This window comes from Cydia fagiglandana, chromosome 12, assembly GCF_963556715.1.
Source record: "Cydia fagiglandana chromosome 12, ilCydFagi1.1, whole genome shotgun sequence".
Lineage (NCBI taxonomy): Eukaryota > Metazoa > Arthropoda > Insecta > Lepidoptera > Tortricidae > Cydia > Cydia fagiglandana.
The window spans coordinates 10,249,628-10,274,159 of NC_085943.1; the positions used below are offsets into that span (position 1 = coordinate 10,249,628).

A 24,532-nucleotide genomic window follows, 5' to 3' on the forward strand; every position below is an offset into this window, starting at 1 on the left:
TTTGGTTTTGTTTGAAAATTATACGAATGAAAACAAATGCGACTCTGTTCCAATTGAATATGATTTAAATTTCATCGAACTGAATAAGTACTTTAAGTAGCACCTTGGGCCATAGGAGGCTAGACTATGCGATAAGTTATTAACGTACTTTGATGACTAACCATGTGCCTTGTTTCAGATTTTGGTTTGGCCAAAGAGTATATAGATTTAGAGACAAACAAACATATCCCATATCGGGAGCATAAGTCACTCACCGGGACCGCAAGATACATGTCAATAAATACACATTTAGGAAAAGGTAACACCACAAATTACTTACTAACCCCCTTATTCATAAAACTTTACGGACCTGATTTAGTTATGTTTTGTCCCTTTTTTAAAAATACATAAGTCTAAATGACAGATAAAGACAAACGATTATTAGTGAATTGAGGTTTGTAGCGCGTTTATGAATAAGGGGGTATATGAAGATTGCTTGTTGTCAGTGTCACCGTAAGGTGATGCTAACATACTAATTTAAGTATGACAGAACAGAACGTCGTTTAATTTCTGTTGCACGTTTTCGGTTATTTATTTACTCATATAAATTGAACTAGGTATAATAGAAATGTTGTACAATTCAATAAGGTGTTTGGAAAATAAGGATTTCATTAATTTGTTAATGTCTTCAATATGTCCACTTTTCTTGTAGTGATATATTAGATTGTTTTACCCTGTAAAACAACGGTAAAGAAGAAAGGTTATTTAATTTAAAAGTGAGTAAGGGGCTGTCCATAAATTACGTCATCGATTTTTGACGATTTTCGACCCCCCCCCTATAATCATCCAAAAATCATGCTTCAAATGACCCCATTTCCTCCTACTTCATGCTACCGTCATCCGATGTCCAGACCCCCCCCCCCCCTAATTTGAAATGACGTAATTTATGAATAGCCCCTATTGCTTGATAGATCGATTAAAATTCGATGATTTAAAATCAGACCTTTGTATATATAGATCTTCAAGCAAATCTTGTCAGTAGAAAAAGGCGCGAAATTTAAATTTTCTATGACACGATATCCCTTCGCGCCTACATTTTCAAATTTGCCGCCTTTTTCTACTGACATGATCTGCTTGACCAACAATACCTATGACTAATTAGTAATTATTGTGTTTGTATTTTTCAGAACAATCTAGACGCGACGACCTAGAGGCTCTCGGGCATATGTTTATGTATTTTTTACGTGGTTCCTTACCCTGGCAAGGTTTAAAAGCTGATACACTCAAAGAAAGATACCAAAAAATTGGTGACACCAAGCGTGCGACGCCTATTGAGGTACGTATCATATTGTAAATATTTGGTAACTTATTCACATGACATTTCTCTGCAGTTTCATCTATAATCACGAGATAATGTTGTTATTCTTAGGGCCACCCCACATTTAGCATCCTTCGAGCGTCGGCGTCTGGTCAGCGCTATGGAAAATGACGTCGCTGTGCAGTTGCGTCGACGTTGCGTCGAGCATCGGCCATAGAGTTGTAGACGCCGACGCTCGAAAGACGCTAAATGTGGGGTGGCCCTTACGAAGCCTTTTTGCTACATACCGGGAAAGATATGTTACCGCCTTCTGACACTGCGAGCGTAGCTTAGTAGAACTAACAAATACAAATTCATAAAGTCTTAAGTTGCAGATGATTCCAATAAGTCATCAAGTATGGTAATGTTTTTATCGTTAACCGGCGTTGTTTCTTTTCTTTTAATTACCGGTTTATTTTTTGTTAAGTACCAGTCTTTACCGGTTTTAATTTTATAAAGTTTACCGGTTTTTCAAAACCGGTTACGGTCTCGTGATTAATTAAATTTAGTAAAATTTATACCGTGTCAGACTCAAAACCAAAGATTAAATAAATCTTCACGCATCATTAACTTAGCTAACAATTATACAAATTACAACAATGATAAGTATCACCGTTAAGGTCAACCCACTTAACTTATCTTTATCATGTGCTACAAAGGCGTGATCGCTTATCAGTTTTGGATGCTTCGGAAATATCCTAGATATCGATAAAATATGCTGACGTCGTCAGTTGCCGAGGAATAGTATTAACGATGTCTGGATTTCTTATATAAATTATAATACCCACACTCGAGAGCAACTATACAGGTCACTTTGTATGGACTTAAGTCAACAGATTTTAGTGCTACGGGCTCTTTCCCCTGATTAATGATATTGTACTATAAATTACTGCAGAGGAATTAATTAATCAAATGTCACGATTCTATTTTATCACTTGGCGTTACCAATTGATATGTCTATCAAGTATTTTTCGGGACCTTTCTAATAAGCCCGAATTCAATGTTTTTGTGTTACATCGAGTAGTTCCTTTGGCCACCTACTGATCGCATCATCAGATCCATATTAGTATATTATTGCATTGTCATCGAAATTACAATTTCAAGTCAATCAGACACCGGCATGTGGTTCAAATTCAAGTTACAGATTGATGGTAATTGAAGATATGTAAAAACTAACCTTAACTAACTAAAATGTTAGTTAAGTTTACGTGCCGACGCGATCGTTTGGACAGGTCTCTACGGAAGACCAGCGTCATGATACCTGAAAGGTAACTTGTCATCAAGCTGAGGGGAGACCTATTCAGGGACTATGTTTTATACTTATAAAAGTGTTGTACTAGTTTTAAGCAATACTGTAAGCGTCCTATATAAATTTATTTTCTTCTTCTTCTTAACCGTTTACCGTTGGTATGTTCCAGGTGTTATGCGAGGGCCACCCCGAGGAGCTGGCGACGTACCTGCGCTACGTGCGGCGGCTGGACTTCTTCGAGACGCCGGACTACGACCAGCTGCGCCGCATGTTCCGCGACCTGTTCGAGCGGCGCGGCTACCAGGACGACGGCGAGTTCGACTGGACCGGCAAGACCATGGTAAACAGCAGCACCGCATAACACCAAACCCTGAAACTCACATAAACAACCTGACGCTCCAAACCTTGCTAATGTTTCTGCAAAGATTCTTTACTACTTCCCGAAACACCATTGTTTAGCTTCCCTGAACCAGGGGTCGGAACCGGTTTTTCGCAAAAACTTGGAAACAACCATATATGTATTTACAAATTCTTTTATACTCCAAATGTAGGACTCAGTTGTGTTTTTAGGTAACGACTTCGTATTATTAGATTGCCCAGTTAGAAATGATATAATTAACAAAGAACGAAAAAATACCGTTTTCGATCCCATACGAAAAATATCGGTATCCTATCCCTGCCCTGAACAACCCTGCTTACCGAACATCGCGGTATACTGCTTCGGAGCTTAGCCTGTAAACGCTAATTTCCAAAACATTGCACATCCGAAAATACAGAACACTTCTACTTCCCAAACATAATGGTAAACTGCTCTAGAGCTTAACCTGCAAACTTTGCAAAGATTCGCCAATACTTCCCAAAATACCATGGACAACAAATCTGCTTAGCTTCCAAACCTTGAAGATTTTTCCTTACTGTCCACAATTAACTAGTAAGCGGTTCCAAAAATTTTCACTAAACTTATCTTGCAAACTAAACTACTAAACTTACTAAAGATACCCTTATCGTACAGATCCTAAAATAGTCTGCAATATTAGCTCCGTCTCTTACCACCTACTTATAATTAACTATACTGACCTGTTTTATAATGTGGTGTTTTGGGAATAAGCGGATGCTCTGTCTCGTTATGTGTTATTTACCAAAAGTTTGTTCTTTTGTCAACAAACCGAAAATATAATCAAAAAAAGTTTACAGATTTAGAAAAAAATGATTTCTGAATAATTAGTATTTTGGTAAATATCGCATCATATATAACGTATGTGCCCCAATAATGTTTTGTTTGGATGCTAGTTAGTCGCTTAAATATGTATGGTAGCGTCTAGAGAGGAAAAAAACTGCTATCCCACTTTCCTTGAAAATTAAATCTACCATATAAAAATATTCCATTCCCATCTAGAACTAACTATCAATGTCATGCTGCTAAAAGTAGCCTAATAGAGGGCTCATTTAAACGGCGCGCGAACTCGCTGGTGAGTTTCATTACATTGCGGTGTTTGATTGGTCGGCTGGATTGGATGTCACCAATAGTCCTCAATGTAACTAAAATCGCATACGAGTTCGCGCGCCGTCTAAATCAGCCCTCAGTCACATTATTTTATGTGAGTCACTCAACTGTGATAACTAGGTATTAGTTAAAATTCCAGGACTAAGTCAATAATTGGAGAGAATTCTCCAAAATATATGTATATCATAGTGTTGCTAAACGATTAAATATTATTTAGATTGCATTTTGAGGCTAAAACAAAGCAGTATTTTTGTGTAGTTTTATTTTATTTTATTTTGTACTGCACGCCAGATTTACAATTGACTCAGAGCCTTATTTAAATGCACTTAAAATACGTAAATTCTATGAATTTCGTGTATTTGCACATCTGCTTGGTACATCTGAACAATTGTGTCGATGCATACCAACTTGTATAAAATTCACGAAAAATGGTAACAGAATGAGAGACTTGAAATGAGATTCTAGACAAAATTGATATGTGTCGACACAATGTTAATATTCCCCGCCTTAATGTAATATTGACATCCTATTCTCACCAGTAATGGTATGCTAGTCGTGGACAATGCTACCACTTATATGTATTTGTTTACATAAAATGACACTTGGAATAAATAAACTAAAAGTTTCCAATTTCGTTATTGCTAAAACTAATATTACTCTAACTCCTATTGTTAAAAATTGCATATTTATTATCTTTGTTAAAAAAAATAAAACATATCATCCTTATTGCCTGTGTTTCTGTGTAGCATTTGTTTTTTTTTTTAACTTGATGTGTACCTACTCGTACAGTTAATTTGTGTTACCTTAGTGCAATTTTTGTTTGATGTCGGCGTCAGCACTCACTGCCGACAGCGCCACACAAGCGCATGTCTCTATCTTCGCTTACCACTGCAATGGTGATGGCAATCCCACGCCATTTGAGCGTGTTCAATTAATGTTCTGGGGACTGTAAATAAAAAGCAGCAAGGCTCGGTACCGGTTACGTTTTCAAAACGTAATTAATATTTGATATAATTTGTACTGATTTGTACAACTTGTCTATCTTACACACTACTGGCCACACCTTTTCATTGCCTTTTTATTAGTATTTTAAGCGACTCGAATTAAGTAATAAATTAGCTATACGATTACATATATAAGTAAATTGGCAAACCGGTTATCGATGATGTAATTTTCGATTAAAATCTATTTAAAACAATAAAAACTCTTCGAGCTTATTGCGCCCGGTTCTTTACCGGTTTGCTGGGTCACTGAAACCGGTTATTTTTTTAAAATTCGATGTCCAACTTCCCAGAAGTTTAACCGGTTTCGAGTCTTACGCTGGGTTTTTCTTGCGCGCAGCCTTATAACGTTATGTTTGTGCTGTTGCATGCCGCATGTTTTGCTTTTGCCGTCCCCGTCAGCCCTCGAACATTCACGTGATGCGCATATTGCGTAACGCGCCACCCTCCAATGTGGTTAGAACTAAGTCGGACAAGGTTAGTGGTGAAGGCACTCTTTACTTTAGTAGCTGGACGTGCTAAGATCAAAGAGAATTAAATCACTACGTTTGCTAAGATAAAACTGATAATACATGGAATTGTAAACAGGAGTTTCTCGATGGTAGTAACAAACCCCCTAGAAGCGCAATTTGACGTACAACAAACGATGGTGGTTTGAGAATTTAATTACTTTTCACTGTGGAACGACGCCATATTCTTGTTTTTCTATAATAAATAGAAAATTTGGAGGGTTAATCCTGAACAGATTCCCAAGATCCTTAGGCCCACTTGCACCATTCTGCTAACCCGGGGTTAACCAGGTAAGCCTGGAGTTACCATGGTTACCAGTACAATTTGACATTTAGTAAACGGTTTAACCGCATAACCCCGGGTTAGTGGGTTGGTGCAAGTGGGCCTTAGTCTCATAGATTTTTCTTAGGGCAATAAAAAGTTATCGTCCAAAGACAAAACAATTTCATGCCCAACCACAAGTGTGGCGTCGTTAAATTTTGCAGTTGAATGAAATAATTTGACAATCTGCTTCCTTCCTTGTTTTAGCACGTCTAGCACATTCAAATAGCTTTGTTACTAGTTTATTTTGTAGCATACCAATATTGCTGTCGAGTCAAGTGGGGGGTTTAAAGTTTTACGGTACAAATATTTACCACTTTGGCTATGTCAGGAATGTTTCGGGCCATCCCATTCAGGGCTCAAATTTTGGCTTCGAAAGTTTTTGAAATAAAAAACCATTCATTGCGATTTGTTTTAAAATAAACACTTGATTTGAAAGCACCTCATAAAACTAGGTCAAGCACTTGTACATTGTTTCTCCACAATTAGCAAATTAGGTACTTAGTATTAATTGTAAATTTGTAACATGTATTGTAAATAGCTGCGGGCCACAAGCTTTTGGACATTAGCAACTGTTTTTGTGAAGTGTACTATAAAGTATAAGCTGATAGCCGTATTTCTGTACTATAAATTAACACTAGCATTTCGTATACTAAAATTGTATTTTAACAATGTATAAGATTGAGTATTCTAAAAATATATATATTTTGATCGACATTTAAAAAGTTTTCCATTTGCAATTTCAGTCGACGCCCGTGGGTTCCATCCAGACCGGGCACGAGATCGTGGTGTCGCCGAACAGGGCTCACCAGCCTTTCCACAAGGTTAGATATCACTTTTTACTTTACTAGTTCTGGTACATGTTTTATATACTACCTACTGCTCTGACTCTAATTAGGTCTTCAAGCGGAGCTATTCCTTTAGACGCGTTGTTACAAGGGAATTCTTAACGAGTCGGTTAACACTTTTTTTAAGAAAATAAAAAGAAACAAAAAGATTATTGCGAATATTAGCAACGGTGAAGTACCTAAAAAGATTTATTGTTTTAAAAATAAGTATGAAATATGTTACTGTAATAAGTTTGCTTATCAGGTTCGTGTCTGAACCGTATCTTTAACCGGTTATTCTTATAAGATATACCTATCTTCGCATGACAGTAAAACATCAGGAACGAAACTTAAATAAACCAGTGTGACATGTTTTATTTAACTTTTAAACCGGTTCTGTGCGTTGGTTATCCCGGTTATGGTTTTTCTGGTGGAAAAGAGTCGCTTGGCCTTCTTAAATTAGTTCTTAATGATTTTTATATATTTTTTGTAATTTTCTTCGTACCCCTGTGATACTAAGTCCACCATACAATACCTTAATAAGCATAGTCCTTTAGTTGGTCGAAAATCATTTGGCCTAATGTTTATATTTACCGAATACGCATTTTCCCCAAAACTTTCCTGTGTCCTTGATAGTTGTAGGTTGTCGGGTTTCCACGTTACTGACTCTGGTTTTCTGTCACCCAGGATGATTTGTGTGATTATATGATTGGTCTGGTGGAGGACGATGAAGCGGCCCTCATCCAGGTTTGCGGCTTGTTGTTAGCGCCCCTGCCAATGCCGTGCTCCCGTCATCTTGCTATCATGTCATTTGAAACGAATAGAGTTAAAGATGTACAGATGTGCACCATAATTTGTTTCCCATCGTATTTACTCGGAAACGTTCGTATTTGTCATGCTACTGAAATTGCAAGACACGTTCGTATGTTTCCGTTCCGTTTGAAAATACGATGGAAAATAAATATGCACTACATCTGTAGGTAGTGAATAATCTTATTTTCACGGAAACTTACGAACGTGTCAGGCTACTCGTATTTCAGTCAGTCTCAGTACAAAAAGTACTGGGGTTGAGTTGACTGAAATAGCATGACAAATAGGAACGTTTCCGAGAAAATACAATGGCAAAGGATTGTTTACTACAACTGTACAGTAGAGTGCTAATATCAAAGGTTAACCTAAAGTCTAAAAACACGATTTACAGTCATAAACACTTAGGATATTCGAATCGTATCTACCTTCCACATGCAGAAACAATATGTTATTCGTATATTTTCCTATTACTTTTGGACCTTATACTCTATAGGCATATACTGACCCATATAGGCCAGACGACCTGGAAGCATCAGAGCACTACTATGTGCTAAACTTGAACTACCTGTACTTAAGAATGTGTAAGAGCTGTTTCCCACTGACGTCCAGTTTTTTGCGGGTACGTTTGTTGCAGGATCCCGTTTTAGTTGTATAGGTGCTAATATAGTAACTTTCCACGAGGATTCTGTTTGCGGGATCCTGCATGCATACTACAGAAAACTGGATCCTGCAAAAAACCGTACCCGCCAAAACTGGACGTCAGTGGGAAACAGCTCTAAAACCGTTACTAACTTAAACGAAAAAAAAAAATAAGAATTCAAATTTATTTAATACTGTTTGGGCTTGTAAACTGTGTTTTGAAACATCTCAGGTGATACAATCATTAGGATTATGATTAATTTAGTGTTTGTGCTTGGTGCTTCTAGGTTTGCTAGTCCCTAACCCTAAAGTGTTCTTGTGTGGATTTCGATAATGCTTCTGCCAAAACGGTATCCGTTCTACTTTTACGTACCCGTTTTGTGCTTGAGTTTTAGCTGCGTTTTGGGAAATTTTCCATTCATCCCTGTTTTATTTTCTTATTAAATATTTCCACTTGTAGTGATTTCAAAATATTGTATTGAACAACAGTTTGTATATAATTATGTTTGATATTTGAAACATGCAATTCTTTCAAATTCGACAGTAATTTTTCATTTCATGATATAAATTATCATGTGTACTTATCCTTTTGAACCATTTTGTAATGGTGTAATAGTATTTTTAGCTAGTCTTGAGTGCCCCCAGTTTCTGTTTAAGTCTTAATATAAATAATATACCTAGCTTGGGTTTTTTTTCTATTTTTTATTAGTGTTTTGTGTCATTGTTATACATTGGGGGTAAAAAAAGGATTTAGTTACTTCCGTTGAGAAAAAAATGAAATTAGTGTGTCATGATAAGGTGAATAGTTCATACTATTTGTTTAATAACGTTCGCCCGTTCGTTAGCGTTCCTTCGTTTGTGCGACGACGCAGTCGTAAGTTGCACTTGATGCAGAATTTTTCTACCATGATGTGCGAGGATGCGTAGCGAAGGACGTGGTTGTTAAGAACCAATACAATCACTTAATTTAAAAACATATTTTCGCTTAGTACATCTCTAGTCGACAATTTTCTATTGGTTCTTAAAAAACACATTCCTAGCTATGCACTCTCGTACATCTCTGGTGGAAATATAGTCACTTAAATCTATGAATGGCCGCTCATCGCTAGCCTTATGCTTCGGCCACGGAACGCACGTTGCGAGCGCGCACGCTTGACGCTAACGCCCACCATCATACATTGGCTAAAACAACTGTGTGGCGGTCAGCGTCCGCGCCAAGCGTGCGTTCCGTGGCTGAGACGCTCCGGGATATACATTGATTGTGTGTGCAGGGTACGGCGAAGGAGGCGGGCTTGGGCGGCGCCACCAACTCGGGCGGCAACTGGCCACACAGCGGCAAGGCCACGCCCCTCACCGCCGGACACCTCACCCCCGCCGACCGTCACGGCTCCGTGCAGGTAACCGGCACGAACACACCACACACACGACACGACACGTTACGAATCACATGCAGTTAAAACGACGCAACGCAACGAGCTTCTGGTTTTCACTTCGAGACGATTAGGTAACGAGTTTTATTTTAGAAAATTCCTCCTTTTTAAAAAAAATGTGGCCTCTAACAGTGATGAATATCAATATAATACATATAAAAATGTTGTTTAGGAAGTTTCCGAATTTATCAATGTTTTTTGTCCACCACAATGTCATAGCTTGTCATTCATTATAAATCTTGTGGAATACATTACTGTTCTGTAACTTTATAATACGTTTTAATACCAATATGTACAACAAATGAATAAGAAACAAAAAAAAAAGAACAGAAGGTACTTAAATCTGTTCAATTTTTTTTTTCTGAAGCTGTATCTATACTAAGGTGTACAATAAAGAGTATTCTATCTAGGTATATATCTGTTTCTTAGCCGAGATAAATTACAGTTTTGTTATTCACCCTAGTTAGAGGACCACTTTCATATTATTTTGCTATTTTCGTTGCGTTGCAGTCTACAGAACCCCACAGATTTATAATATAAACATGTCGTTATTAAAGAGCGGGACAATTCTCTCGTGGTCCGAGGAAGACTAGAGGTTTATATGTACTTTAATTAAATCAGAGCCTAGCAATAGATTCATCGCCTACGCCGAACTCTGCACACACAACCCACAAAGAAGAAATGTCTACATGACACAAATCATTGTTTTAATACTGTTTATTAAGAGCCATTTCACTGACTAGTTAATTGACCCTGGTATTTATTACGTTTTTTATAAATACTTAGTAGCGACACACTTTAGCCCCAAAAGCGCATTATTATTTCTCAAAATTATTGAGTACCAGATAGAATACGAAAATATGTATCGACGTAAAATACGATTATATACAAATAATAAAATACAAGCTAATAGTATTAGTGATGAGATCAGGGGCCTATTGCATAATAAAATACAAGCTAATATAATTTTACATACAAAGTCACTAATACTATTAGTTTGTATTTTATTGTACAATAGGCTCCTGATGACATGAGTAGACGGTAGTAACAATAAACAGCGATTTGTGTCAAAGTATTACTTTAAAGATTGGGTTGAACAAAATAAATTAATTTATAAATAATTAGCTTCTTTATGAGTAGATATAAAATATAAATACCTCTTTGTAATTTTATCATATATGTAGTTAAATAGTTTTTATTTGATGCATGCTTTTCCCGTGATTAAAGCAACGTTGTGTACATTGTGAATGTATATTGGTGTATTTATTTTTTAGCTGTTGAAGAATAAGCATTTTCGGTATGTGAAATTCCCCGGATCCGTGTCCACGGTTAGTTTAATTTTGCGACAAGCCTCGTGTGAATGTCTGCATGTTGCTTTACATTCGAATTATTGCATCGAAGACATCGTAATACCGCACTCTTGTAGCAAAATTATCTTAATCTTACAGCATAGAGAGACAACCGTGTTATTGTTAAATATTTTACATTAACAATTAAAAACGTACATTTGAAAGAACCTGAAGGAGTCAAATGTAAACCATTCAAATACCGCTGTTTAACGGCTCGGCCACAACATTGCGCGACTGGCGAAGGGGGCGGCGACAACTATAGGTAGGAACGAAAGATCCGATCGCCGTATCTCGCTCCAACCTATGGTTGCCGCCGCCGCCGTCACCAGTCGCGCAATGTCGTGGCCGAGCCGTAAGCTGTGTGTTATTCCAACAGCAGTAAATAGAGTTAGCAAAGTAAAAAAAAAAATATATTCAAGTACGTTAAGCCGAAAAACCCTAAATGTTGCAAATCCTTTATTTGCCATAAGGCTGTACATGTTAATGTTTGTCTTCGATGTGAATAAAGTCGAGTGGACATTGTGCTATTGTCAAAAACCTAAAGCACAGCCAATATTCATTCATAAACAGTTTTATTTATGTTATGTCTGAATAAGAAGTCTAATAAAAAATAAACAAACAAGTTCGGAACCGAATTTTTGAAATAAAGTTGTTTAAAAATCAGCCATGATAAAAGGCTACTCAGTTGATTATTTTTAATTAAAAAAAAATCGGATTATTTCCAGTTAACCAGTATACCACTAAAGGTCCACTTGCACCATCCCACTAACCCGGGGTTAAGCGGTTAAACCGTTAAACCAGTGTCAAATTGTACTGGTAAATAACCATGGTAAGTCCAGGTTTAACCGGTTAACTCCGGGTTAGTGGAATGGTGCAAGTGGGCCTAAGTTGTTAATGATAGTAAGTTCTTCTTTATCTTTTTCAATTATTTTTAAAAGGCCTTTTGCGTCATATATATACTTGGTCAAGCAGATCTTGTCAGTAGAAAAAGGCGGCAAATTTGAAAAATGTAGGCGCGAAGGGATAGCGTCTCATAGAAAATTTAAATTTCGCGCCTTTTTCTACTGACAAGATTTGCTTGACCATCTATATGTGCAAGACATGACGTGGGACTTCTTACTCGTAGAATGTTTAGAGGCTATAGTCGTGTTTTTTTTTGCTTTGTATGCTGCAATGTTGTTGTTAGTCAGTATTCGCTTCTAGATGTTGTTTTTCTTTAATGCATTTAAACAAAACAAAATTTTAACATTAAAAAATCTTATTTAAATATTAATCTATTATATTAATAATATTCTATAATACTATACTTACTAATATAATTAGTGTTTTTTTAAATATTGATAAACATTTTTTTGTCCAACACATTTATATCATCTTGTCCATATAATGACAAACAAATGGCTTAAATTACTAATAATTATAAGTTGGAGTACCTATAATAATCACGTTAATGATTTTATTATTTTAATAATGCTTTACTATTATTAAACTGTACAAAATTTATTATAAATATCTTATGTTTAATAGCCTGGTTAATTGTCCCACTGCTGGGCAAAGCCCTCGCTATAGTTCGTAGATTCGTAACTGAGCCCGGCGGCTAATCCTATTGTCTATTGTTAAGTAAAACCGCACGTGCTACTTACCTGCAAAAAAGGATCATCCTTATTCTATTTGGCACCTGAGCGCAGGCTAGTCCAACGCTCAAAAAACCAGTGTAGTTGCGCTCTCCGATAACGCGCCTTTGTTACGCATCTCGATGACACATTTTAGACTGGTTCTGTAGCGTTCGACTCGCCGGCACTCAGTAACTGAAGTACGCAGGTTTTTATGCAGGTGGTGGTGGCACGTGGCACGAGCGGTTTTACTTAACAATAGACAATAGGATTAGCTCGGGCTCAGTTACGAACCTACGAACTATACCTCCACTCAACTCTGTCTTTTGTAGTTTCCCGCCAATCCCATTTCCCAGGAGTGGGACACTTAACCAGGCTATTAAAAAAAAATCTTATGTTTATACAAACACATGCATTTTCAATCCGAATATTATTTACAAATTTGTTTCGTGTTTTTATTGGTGGAGTATTCCACGAAATTGTCTACCGTTGTCCCGTACAAACGCGAAGTTTCTGAAGATTTAAAGGTATAAGAGTTTTCTTTTCTATGACAAATGGTCAAAAATATGCACAGAAAAATAATCGCCTGCTTTAAATGCCGAGAAAAAAGTCGCAACACAGGAAATACAATGCGTTTGTACGGGACAGCCCGTGGAATGCTCCTGGTGCTCAATGTTGCAAAAGAAATTATAAATAATTAATTATTTATATTAATAAAAGGAAAGCATTGCTATGTAACCCTTTAACTGCCGCTGTCTTATACATTTGATAGCGTATGTGATATACATATAGGCATACAGGGTGTTTGGTACATCGTTTGCCAAATTAAAACGGCAGATAGCTTGAGTCATTTGCTATCTTCGCAGGCCTAGAAATTTTTAATTTGGCGCACATTTGTTTTTACTTTTATGACAGTTATTCGTATATTTCAAATTTTTACTTGCGTAGTAGTAAAAAAAAAACCATGGCCAATTTTGTTTTTCTAGGCGCGAGAAGATAGCAAATGACTCAAGCTATCTGCCGTTTTAATTTGGAAAACGTTGTACCAAACACCCTGTATAAATAAAAAAAAACATACTTTGTGAGAAAAAACTACTGTTACTTAGAAAAATATGGTTTTAAATTTCTCATGGAGGTAAAGGGTTTCTACGACATAGTTAAACTAAGACAATGAAATCAGGCCACGTTCAATGTGTCCCGTTTACATTGCTTTGGAGTGGATAAAATTAATAATAGCAATCTGTGAGTGTCCGGGTTCCCCAGTCCTTAGGAGAATAAACACGGAAAGTGCACAAATAGGGCTTACTCAAGCTTGTTTCTGCACTTTCTTCGAGTAATCTGGTGAATATTTGGGTGCTTGAATTGTGATATACAAGACACATTTAAGTGATGACAATTAGTATTTGCATGTGCCGTAGTTTAACCTTTTCGACGCCGTGTCAAATAAAACACAAAAGCTGTCACGCGGACACCACGACACCGAAGTGTCAAAACTGAAATTGATCTGTATGCATATGCGCGTAGGTCTATGTTGCTCTGTGGTCTGTGACCGATTAATCAGCCTGGCGTTGAACCTGCGGTGCGGGTATATCGGTCATTGGCATCCAAAAGGTTAATGCTGTGCCTACATATTTAGTTCACAGGTTGATTGTCATCTCTTTTGTTAGGAAATTCTCCGAGAATTATAATGGTTTTAATGCCAATATTCACTTGATTACGTTAGTTAATTAACTTGGACAATATCTCGATTTATAACATTTTCGGTATGATTTCAATCTTAATTCCAAAAGGAGCAAATTTGAGGAGTTTGTATTAATTCTTCACGGTACTTATCAGATCGAAAATCATAAAACAGTCATCTTTTGAACAGAATACGAGCTTCGAATTTTTGAGTCATTATTCGAACGGCTTAATCCCCTCACTTTCGTGATTACATTTTGACGGTCTTGTAGATTTTGATGACTTTGACAATTCGGAAAAGTTTGTGTGTGTAGGGGAGGTAGGGGACCATTGGGCAGTCGGGAGGCTCGGGTACCCCTAGTAAATCAAGACGATTTACAAGGGGGTGCCCGAGCCTCCCGACTGCCTAATGGTCCCCTACCTCCTCTACATCTAATAGATTACCAAAAACTTCACCAAGACCTAATTCCACTACCACAAAAATATGTCTACGGAAATGATTCGGAATAATCGTTTAAATAATGAATATAATGATTCAAGAACCCGGATAAATTATGAATTATCCCTTTTGGAAATCGGTTGATAATCAATTCTTGTACAGTCACCACACGGGATTGTTATGCCATTTAGGGCCACTTGCACCATCCCACTAACCCGGGGTTAAGCGGTTAAACCGTTAACCAAGTGTCAAATTGTACTGGAAACCATGGCAACTTCAGGTTTAACCGGTTAACCCCGGCTTAGTGGAATGGTGCAAGTGGGCCTTAGGGTTCTTGCTAAATTGGAAATTCTATAGCGTAAGTATTGAACAACCAATTTAGCTAAGAAGGGCTGATTTAGACGGCGCGTGAACTCGTATACGATTTTAGTTTCATTGAGGACTATTGGTTACAACCAATTCAGCCGACCAATCAAATACCGTAATGTAATGAAACTCGCATGCGAGATCTCGCACCGTCTAAATCAGCCTAGAGGTGTTTCCCACTGACGTCCAGTTTTTTGCGGGTACGGTTTTTTGCAGGATCCCGTTTCCTGTAGTATGCATGCAGGATCCCGCAAACAGAATTCTCGTGACAGTTACTATATGCCACCTATACCACTAAATCGGGATCCTGCAAAACACGTACCGTCAGTGGGAAATAGCATACGCAAAAAACAGGGCGTCAGTGGGAAATAGCTCTTAAAATGGTGCAACAAACGCGGAGCGTAATGGTACGGCCGTATGTACGGTGGTTGGTCGGTTGGCAGACCACTTTCACCATTCAGTAACACGGGGTTAACAGGTTAAACCTGAAGTTACCACGGTTGGCAGTACAATTTGACACTGGGTTAATGGTTTAACCGGTTAACCCCGGGCTAGTGGAATGGTGCGAGTGGGCCTAAATGGCTCAACAATCGCGGAGCGTGCAGGTGCGACCGTGTGTACGGTGGGTACTGGATCACTGTAACCCGTCGGTGCGCAGGTGGTGTCGTCGACGAACGGCGAGCTGGGCGCGGACGACCCCACGGCGGGGCACTCCAACACGCCCATCACGGCGCCCCAGCACGACCAAGACCTCCAGGACGACACCAAGTCAGTGTTCCAACTGTACGAAACCTTTTTATTTCTTTTTTATTGCGTAAGGACTGACTGACTGACGAGCGGGTAGCGTTACATCCATCCTATAAATAAATATAAATAAATATTATAGTACATTATTACACAAATTGACTAAGTCCCATAGTAAGCTCAATAAGGCTTGTTTTGTGGGTACTTAGACAACGATATATTTAATATATACATATTTATAAATCTATACATAGAAAACACCCATGACTCAGGAACAAATATCTGTGCTCATCACGCAAATAAATGCCCTTACTGGGATTCGATCCCAGGTCCATCGGCTTCACAGGCAGGGTCACTACCCACTAGGCCAGACCGGTCGTCAAATCCTATAGTTCGTTTTTTTAGCATTAGAAAAAAGGTAAACAATTTTGACGTGTCTATTAATTGATAAACACTTTTTTTAAATAAGTCACGGCAAGTATTTAACAATTATGAATCCAATACGATTATTTATATTCTTCTGCTTTCATAAGTAATAGTTATTGATTTTTAAAAAGCGTTTTTCAATTAAAATACATGTCAAGATCGCTTACCTTCATTCTAATGCCAAAAAAACGAATAGCACCGGACACTATCTGTTGAGGGACAGAGAAAGGTATGTTATTTCCCTGCCGCTGTTAGATAGCAGTAAGTGTCCGGGGAAGAGGCAGATCTAGTAACCCTAGGCAATAGATTGCCTTGAGTCATTTTTACAAGCTTTTATTTAGTTTCACCTGACCATTGTCTGTAATCAAATCTTGCAAGTTAAATTTGATACACTTCCCGGTTTCCGGTTGAGCTGAAATTTTGCATACATACGTAAGTCGGGTGACAATGCAATATTATGGTGTCATCGAGCTGATCTGATGATGGAGACCGGAGGTGGCTATAGGAACTATGTGATAAAACAACGAAACCTAATTGTGTTTGGGGTTTTTAGAATTGTCTTGATGAGCATTAGTTGCCTGTGGAAAGAAAAGTACAGTCAGCGATAAAAGCTTGTACCTAAAATGAAAATTTAGCCAAAAACTTGTTAAAAATCACGCCGACAACTGACAATATAAGCTCGACAGTTTTCTGTGAAATTACAGACTATATAGATTTGATAATTCTTTCTATATGGAGTCATAAGCTTCATATTATCAAATTTTATCGAGCTTTGCTCACTATTACTGGAATCCTATAGTACGATCTTACATATTTTATTTTGTACCTTGTTAATATTCCTAAAGTCAAAATTGCAAACATCATACGAGCAGGGACATGTTTCAAATATTGACTTTATTTTATTTGATTTACGGCAGACAATCAGATGGATTAAAATCATTTGTAAAGCACGAACTAACTTTGAAATACTTTTAACAGTTTGAAACAATTTGTTGACATAAGTCTGTTCTCTGCAAACTATATAGGACGCTACCTGCAACTGACTTCTGTACTTAGCATGATTTAATTTATCCTTAGAAGTGGCCAAACCTGTAAGGAATTCATATTGTTACACATTATATATTTTCTAAAGCATGATTGCATACAAAATCGATATTAGTGTCAATTATTATCAAAATATATGTGATGTTCCACGGGAAAAGGTAACTTATGGCGGCTGGCGCTTACGGCGTATAGCAACACAATAGTATTGGAGCATCGTTAATATTAGCGTAAGCGCCAACCGCCATAAGGTACCTTTATCCGTGAGACGTCACATATAGGTCTAAATGATCTATTTTCATAAAAAAGTGAATGGTTACATTTTTGGCCACGTTTGTTTTATTTATAATTTAAACATTACGTTATCGCATTATTAGAACCGAAGATCTGAATGTATGACTTCCAATTTCTATCAATCCCCTTTTAAAATGATGCTTGTGTTATTTTCCACTCAAGATATTTTTTTATGATGGAGTCACCGATTTAAAATACTTTTCTGCACGATAATACGTGATTGTATCATTATTTGTCTTAAAACATTTAGTACGAGTATATCTATTTTAGAAGTAAATAAATAGCTATAAACGAGTTGATTCATTTTAAATCATTTAAATTTTAGAAAACTTTCTTAGTGCTTTTAATGTACAAATAACTGATTTCTTATGTATTATTTATTATAAATCACTTTTTGATATCAAAACTCGCTTTGAATAGTTTAGTTTCATCATCATCATATATCGTTGTATAATTTTATCACGTGTCAAAGTATACTTGATATTCGTGGCACAATTTTAAAGTCCCATCTTTATTCGTATGAATGTAACAGCAAACACATATTGCTAGCATAAGAATATGATCACTGTAATGTGCTCAGTGTGCCATCCTCGGCAGGCCTAATGTTTTTTTTTCAACTGATGGTGATCAAATTTTTCGTACAAAACAAAAATACTGTAAGTCTCAAAATATCTAATTTTTTTAGGGCACTGTCATGTGTCGTTATTTCAATAGTACTTAAAATAAATTGCCAAGGGTGGGTATTCCACCTGTCCAAAGTGTATTTTGTCTCTCATTTTGATCACTGAGAGAGTGAGACGCAATAACTTTGGACCAAGATATTGTACAGATAGAACACCCTTTTTTACAATTAAAAAATATAACTCGCCCAATGTATAATTTAGTTGACGGCAGACTCCGTAAATCTTCATACAGGCAATCCGTCTATTCCAGATGCTGCTGCTTCTTCAAACGCAAAAAGAAGAAGTGCGCCGCCCGCGCGGGCAAGTGACGCGCGCACACACACACGCACCGTCACACACACACACACACGCCACACACGTGCCCGCACACACGCCCGCTCGCGAAACTCTTCGCCGGCCTCTCGCGCTTCTAGAGAGGATATCGCCCCAACCCGCTCGATTAGGGTGTACGGCATGTGATTTTTCTATATCTGAACCTTTGTATTTATTGGTTGATGAAAAACTCGCAAGCTAACTCGCAATGGCATTTGCAATGAAAAAGTATGGTAATGTCATAATTACTGTCAAATTTCTATGAAAATATGATGTTTATAATGATACGACCACTTTGTTATATTCAAATCGGTGCAAATTTAACTTAGACGGACTCTAGTGAAGTGGCTTTGCTAATTATGAACAATATAACGTTTTACAGCGATTTGTCAATGGGGTTGGCAACTGTCAAACGTTTGCATAGATGGCGCCATCATAGCTTGCCCCTTTTTCTATGAGATTTGGCTTAAAGGGCTGGCATCCAGGGTATAAAAAAAACCAAAAAATTGACACGATTCTAGGGATTGACGGGGCAAGCTATGATGGCGCCATCTGCTAAAAACTTCCACCGGCCAACCCCATTTGAAGTATCTTTCAATTCACAATTTAATGACCGCGAGAATCAATTGCGCGTTCCTAAATCGTGAAAAAATATGTTACTGTAATATTATTCGTCATTAACTAAAGCGTATTTCACACTGATTTTACATGAAATCTACAGACAACATGTGCAGTCAACTGTAAAAATATGGGTGCACAAATCATCTTAAAAATGTCCCATAGCTCTTATGTCAGTGAATTAAGAACTATGGGACACATTTTTGAATAAGTTGGCTACACCCATATTAGTACAGTTGACCGTACAAAGTCAATAGAAAACACGAGCAATAAAAATAACGCTTTCACCAGGCGGTGAAGTGTTATTTTAACGTACCGTTGATCCGTTATACATAATATATATCGGAGAATGTGTGAACACTGAATCTTTATAAACTCGTATTTGACCAGTAAATAACTATTGAACAAATTCAGAGATAGAGAAATCATAAATCGAGGCCTTAATGATTGGCCTGTCGAGACCAGTATCGACCCCTCAGCCCTGCAGCAAGTGTTCCAATTTATTCTTCTGTGCCAGTTCCAAAAAATCTAGATTTTTTTTCTTGAAGAACCTCATACTGTAGAAAAAACCTGGTAGAAATTTTATTCCAAAGCTGGAATATAAGAGAGGCAATGTCAATGTAGAACGCGGGATTTAATATTATATTTTCAAGCTGTCGAGTGTCAGTTTATGACACTGATGGTTGAATGATTGAGACCGGAGTTAAACTAAAATATGGATGTTATTTGAAGATGATTTGTGTCGAATAAACTCTTCAAGTTTGGCCGAATTTGTACTTAATAAGTTGGGAACTTCATGCGTAAGGGTTCAGGGACGAGCTTTTCGATTCCTACGTTTTACAATCAGGGCTACCTTGATAAATATGATATCAAAACTATCTTATAATAAACACAATGAGAAACACACATTCATACTCTGAAATACGTATGAGTACATTAACGCATTCACTGCCACCCTCTTTTCCTGGACATTCACCAGGTGCCGCATTTTGCTGTCACTATATATTATGAACGCGTCTGTGCGTCAAAGGCATAGGGTGAAAGTCACGGTGACGCATATATGCGTCGGTGGCAGTGAATGCGTTAACAAATTTGGCATTACAACCTATTTAAAATATTTATATGCAAATATTAAATTAGTTTGTAAACGTGGTATATGTGCGCGCGTGTGTAAATGTGATGACTGATAATGTGGTGGTTTCTTGAAATTCAAACTGATACATATAAGAAAGTTTAGATATATAATTTTATCAAGGTAGTTCGTATTGTAAAATGTTTAGTGGCTTAATAGCAGAACATTTTGATTAACTCTATACGTTTAAGGCTATACTTCAACGTATAGAGTGCAAAATTTGGAATAGTATTCCAATGTAGTGAAATTTACATCTAATTCGTTATTGTGTTTAACATTATGCATGTATTTATCTCTGGATTAACAATTAACCGGCCACGATCGCGCGGCGGCGGCTAAGAGCGAGTCGCCATGAGTGACAGTGATGTCCGATCGTGCCACTCACTCCCACACATACAACTCTTACTGACTTAAGGTGGGCCTTATGTGTTTGCAATAGGGCTTAGGTTGTCAGTGCCAAGGATTTTAACATTGGTAACTCACTCAACGTAACCGCCGACACGCGATGTCGTGGCCTCACCGTATTTATTTTGTTGGGACCACTATCCCTTTCGGAATCATTGAGATACTATTTCAAGCGTCGGGAATAAGAGTCATAACTGTGCTCATCGCCACAACCTAGCTTCTACTTTTACGATTGAAATCACATGTAAAATACTTATATAAAGAATTTTATGTAAATTTAATAAGGTTATCGTCGCTCAGAATCACAACACGATCGCCGTTCATTTAAAGCGACTAAATCTCTGTTGTCATTACTATTGAAATCTTTATTATATTATAGTGTTTGTCAACAAAAGTGGAATCATTGTTATTCGAATCGATACTCAGATCGCGACCGTAGTGTACCGTCATCATTACATGATAAGGGTTCATCGCGAGGGCCGTGACGGCGGGGTGTGGTCGCAGTTCAGTTCAGTTTTGTGTTCCCGTCCGTAGCGAATTATGTTTCATATTTTCAATTCTTTCCCTTTCTGGCGGCTGACTCATTGGCGATATAGCGGCTAGCTCCGTTTTCTCTAGAAATCGTACAATAGTAGATCTTGTGTGAATAAATGTAATTGCTCGTTGTTTACACGGTTGGCAGAAATTAAGTCGAGGGCCAAGATGAAACGCTCCAAGTCGCTTCAGAGTGTAATAAAGTAGCGTTTTTGGTGGCTAAAGCTTACTATCAAAGAAAAAAAAACGCTTATCGGTTATGGGCAGCCGCCCCTCTGAGACGTGAGATTTACTATAAGTACCTCATTTATATAACTTAGGTCCGCGTTGGTCCATTCCAGCCTCCATCATCGTAGATGTAACAGACTAGTGTCGCTTGACGCAATCGACGTCCCGTTTTCATTACTTACGTTGTGTATTGGATTGTGTTACTTAGTAAAGCATTACCATAACATATGACTTACGTTATGTCGTTCGGTTTGTGCGTTGAACGTTCCTTGTGGCTTTATTCCATACAGGTTGTGACTCAGGCTCGAGCGAGCGCGCGACGCATACACTGAAGCATTCTAGGTTAGAATTTTATTTAGTCATTTTGTAAACTAAGTTCACGTGAAACAAGTATGGTTATCATATTATTTAAATCGGCTCCGTTCCTATAGAGGCCACATACTTTCCTATCATTATTTATGCTCGTATTCTTTAATTATAGTTTTAATATATGACGTAATTTCATGCAATAAGTAAGAAAGTGTCAAAAGCTCTTCAGTATGGAAGTAATCGGTCGTTTTCGATGGCATCGCTATTTAACGTGCAATAATTTTATGTAAAGGTTCATTACAGCGTGTATAGGTTGTTCGCGGGCGTGCCCGACCCGGGCCGAGCGAGCCGATCCCCACAAGACTGACAAACATTTCACCTTCGTGTACAAACGCGGCTACGGGCAAGAGTCAATTCACGTTTGCGAGCTTTCTTTTCATAATAGTTCTTATGACTGTATATCATTTTGATTAGGATAGTCGGCGACGCTCCTCGGAGCGCGGTCATTCCAATAGCACTTCTTGCTTACATAGTGAGGCACGGCGTACGCCAGGGATGTTGACTTACTTACGGAGAGACGGAGTCAGGATGCGAATAGACTGAGTAGTCGGCGACGGGGGGAGAGGAGACGCCGAGTGCCGCGGCCGCGCGACACGCTACACCAACCATTTAGTCACGATTTGGTCATCACTTCTTATGTTATTGTTAAAGTTTCCGAAATACGTTACATTTCGTTGGTCGTTATGGTTTTCGAGTCTTCCTTATGCGTGTGAAAAATTACAGTATGACTAAATTTTACTAAATGGTGTATAGTATGTTCGCCGCGGCCGCTGCGTTGTCGGTGTAAAAATTGTACAGCTTAGGAGGAAATACATTTGTATATTTTTGCTTGGTCAGGGCGCGGCAAGTATTATCGGCAACGCGTGAGCGTATGAGTAAGGTTTTGTGGACGGCAATATGTCTGCTTCGGACTGACCTGGGGCCGCCTCATTGCCGTCTGTACGAGTAATGGATTAGTCACAGATGTAGTCATCACAAATGTGTATTCCCGCATTAGAAGTTATTCATTTTTGGCTAAGTATATTTGAAGTGATTTAACATTAAAAACATCTTGTTGTGTCGATTTCATATTTTTAGAAAAAGTATAGATAATGCGATTATTGTCGAAATTTATAAATGTAAAACGGATTTTTTTTAGTTCTTCAATCATGTTTTTTTGATGAATTATTGTGAACAAAATGAAGTATTTTCATCGTTAAATGTTCGTTAACTCGTATTGTACAAGGCAATATTATAATGGAGTGTAATTAAACCATGTATGTCTAAACATGATCGTAAATACCATAGTTGTACCTAATTGTTACTTTCTATTTGCTAGATAGTATAATCAAATTAGATTGGGTATTAAAATGTAAAGTGTTTTGTAACCCGCGAACAAATAAATTTGCGCGTCTACGCAATAATACATTTATTCGAGTGTTCGTAACGCGAATGCTGTCGGTGGCGATATACGTTAGGATAATTTACTGGTACCTACTTGCTGCTCATGATATTTTATACAATGCGTTTTGTGTTCGGGTCATTTACACTTGGGTTTACCCCTTCAAACATTGCGCTTATTTAGACGATGCGAGAACTCGCATGTTAGTTTCATTACATTGCGGGTTTTGATCGGTCGGTTGAATTGGACGGAACCAACAGTCCGCAATGTAACTAAAATCGCCTGCGAGTTCGCCGTCTAAATCAGCCCAAATAAGGCAGTAATCAGACATCAGGGTGCTTAGAAAGACCAAGAGTAAATAACGTGAACAAACGCGCTGAGCCATCGCCAGTTTGCGTTAAAACTTTACAAAATAACCACAATGTTATAAAGCACCTTTTATTTCCCACATCGCATAGTTACATTATGTATACCTCGTTTTTTTTAGCATTAGAAATTAGGTAAACAATCTTGATGTGTCTTTTAATTGAAAAACTCATTTTAAAAATAAGTTACGGCAAATATGTAACAATTATGAATCTAATACAATCATTTATATTCTTCTGCTTTCATAAATGATAGTTAAGTACTGATTTTTAATAAGCGTTTTTCAATTAAAAGACATGCCAAAATCGCTTACCTTCTTCCAAGTTCTTTCTAATGCTAAAAAAAACGAACTATAAATCCGAACAATTTGATATGTGAAAGTTGCACCAAAAATGTATTTGTACGTGGTCGGAAGGCGCCCGCCCGGTAGGTAGGCTGGAGTGTAGTTAATTTAAATTATAATTTAAAGTTCGCTTACCTAAAGTAAGTCATGTTCGATCGGTCTGCGGACGCACGATGAAGATTTTTAAGCTATAGTTATAACTTTATGTATTATAATACATGATGCTTTTGAAACTGAATTGAATTCTTATTGTAAGTATAAAATAAATATTAATATTCATAGAAACAGTTCTCAGTGTTTATTTTTCTGTAAGATGTATGGTAAAAATTTGCATACGCAATTTGACTTGTATTCAGTTAAGGTCACAACCTGTTCAAAAATACGAAAATATTTGTTAACTCATAATTAAATAAAGCTTATTATAAGATACTTGTTTTATTCCTTTTAATTGCAGGCTCTTCATTACCACAGACATTTCAAATTCAGCCAAAAAAATTTACTGAAAGCTTACAAAGATTGTTGATTGTATTAGAGGTAAGACAAATTCGTTCTTGGAATTTGTCAGCTAATGTAAATGGCGCT

General features: G+C 37.5%; 1 protein-coding gene and 1 long non-coding RNA gene across 29 annotated transcripts in view; one reads left to right on the forward strand and one right to left on the reverse strand.

Moving 5' to 3' along the window:
* Window positions 1-24,379, forward strand: part of LOC134669560 (casein kinase I) — a 60,694-nt gene extending 36,315 nt beyond the window's left edge. For 15 of the 28 annotated variants that reach the window (XM_063527189.1, XM_063527185.1, XM_063527184.1 and 12 more), the window contains 8 exons: window positions 179-298; window positions 1,167-1,315; window positions 2,755-2,925; window positions 6,668-6,745; window positions 9,469-9,594; window positions 10,902-10,924; window positions 15,733-15,857; window positions 18,495-24,379. In XM_063527189.1, coding sequence (XP_063383259.1) covers window positions 179-298; window positions 1,167-1,315; window positions 2,755-2,925; window positions 6,668-6,745; window positions 9,469-9,594; window positions 10,902-10,924; window positions 15,733-15,857; window positions 18,495-18,721 — 1,019 coding nt within the window. In that variant the 3' untranslated portion in view covers window positions 18,722-24,379. Of the gene's footprint in view, window positions 1-178; window positions 299-1,166; window positions 1,316-2,754; window positions 2,926-5,492; window positions 5,614-6,667; window positions 6,746-9,468; window positions 9,595-10,901; window positions 10,956-15,732; window positions 15,858-18,494 lie in introns of those variants that run through there. The other 13 variants (XM_063527203.1, XM_063527208.1, XM_063527192.1 and 10 more) reach the window with 12 other exon arrangements.
* LOC134669577 (uncharacterized) lies at window positions 3,131-4,841 on the reverse strand. Its single transcript, XR_010098918.1, has 2 exons — window positions 4,174-4,841; window positions 3,131-4,026 (listed from the first exon to the last, which is right to left on the reverse strand). It is a non-coding gene; the product is annotated as an uncharacterized LOC134669577 (long non-coding RNA).
* Window positions 24,380-24,532: the final 153 nt, after the last annotated feature.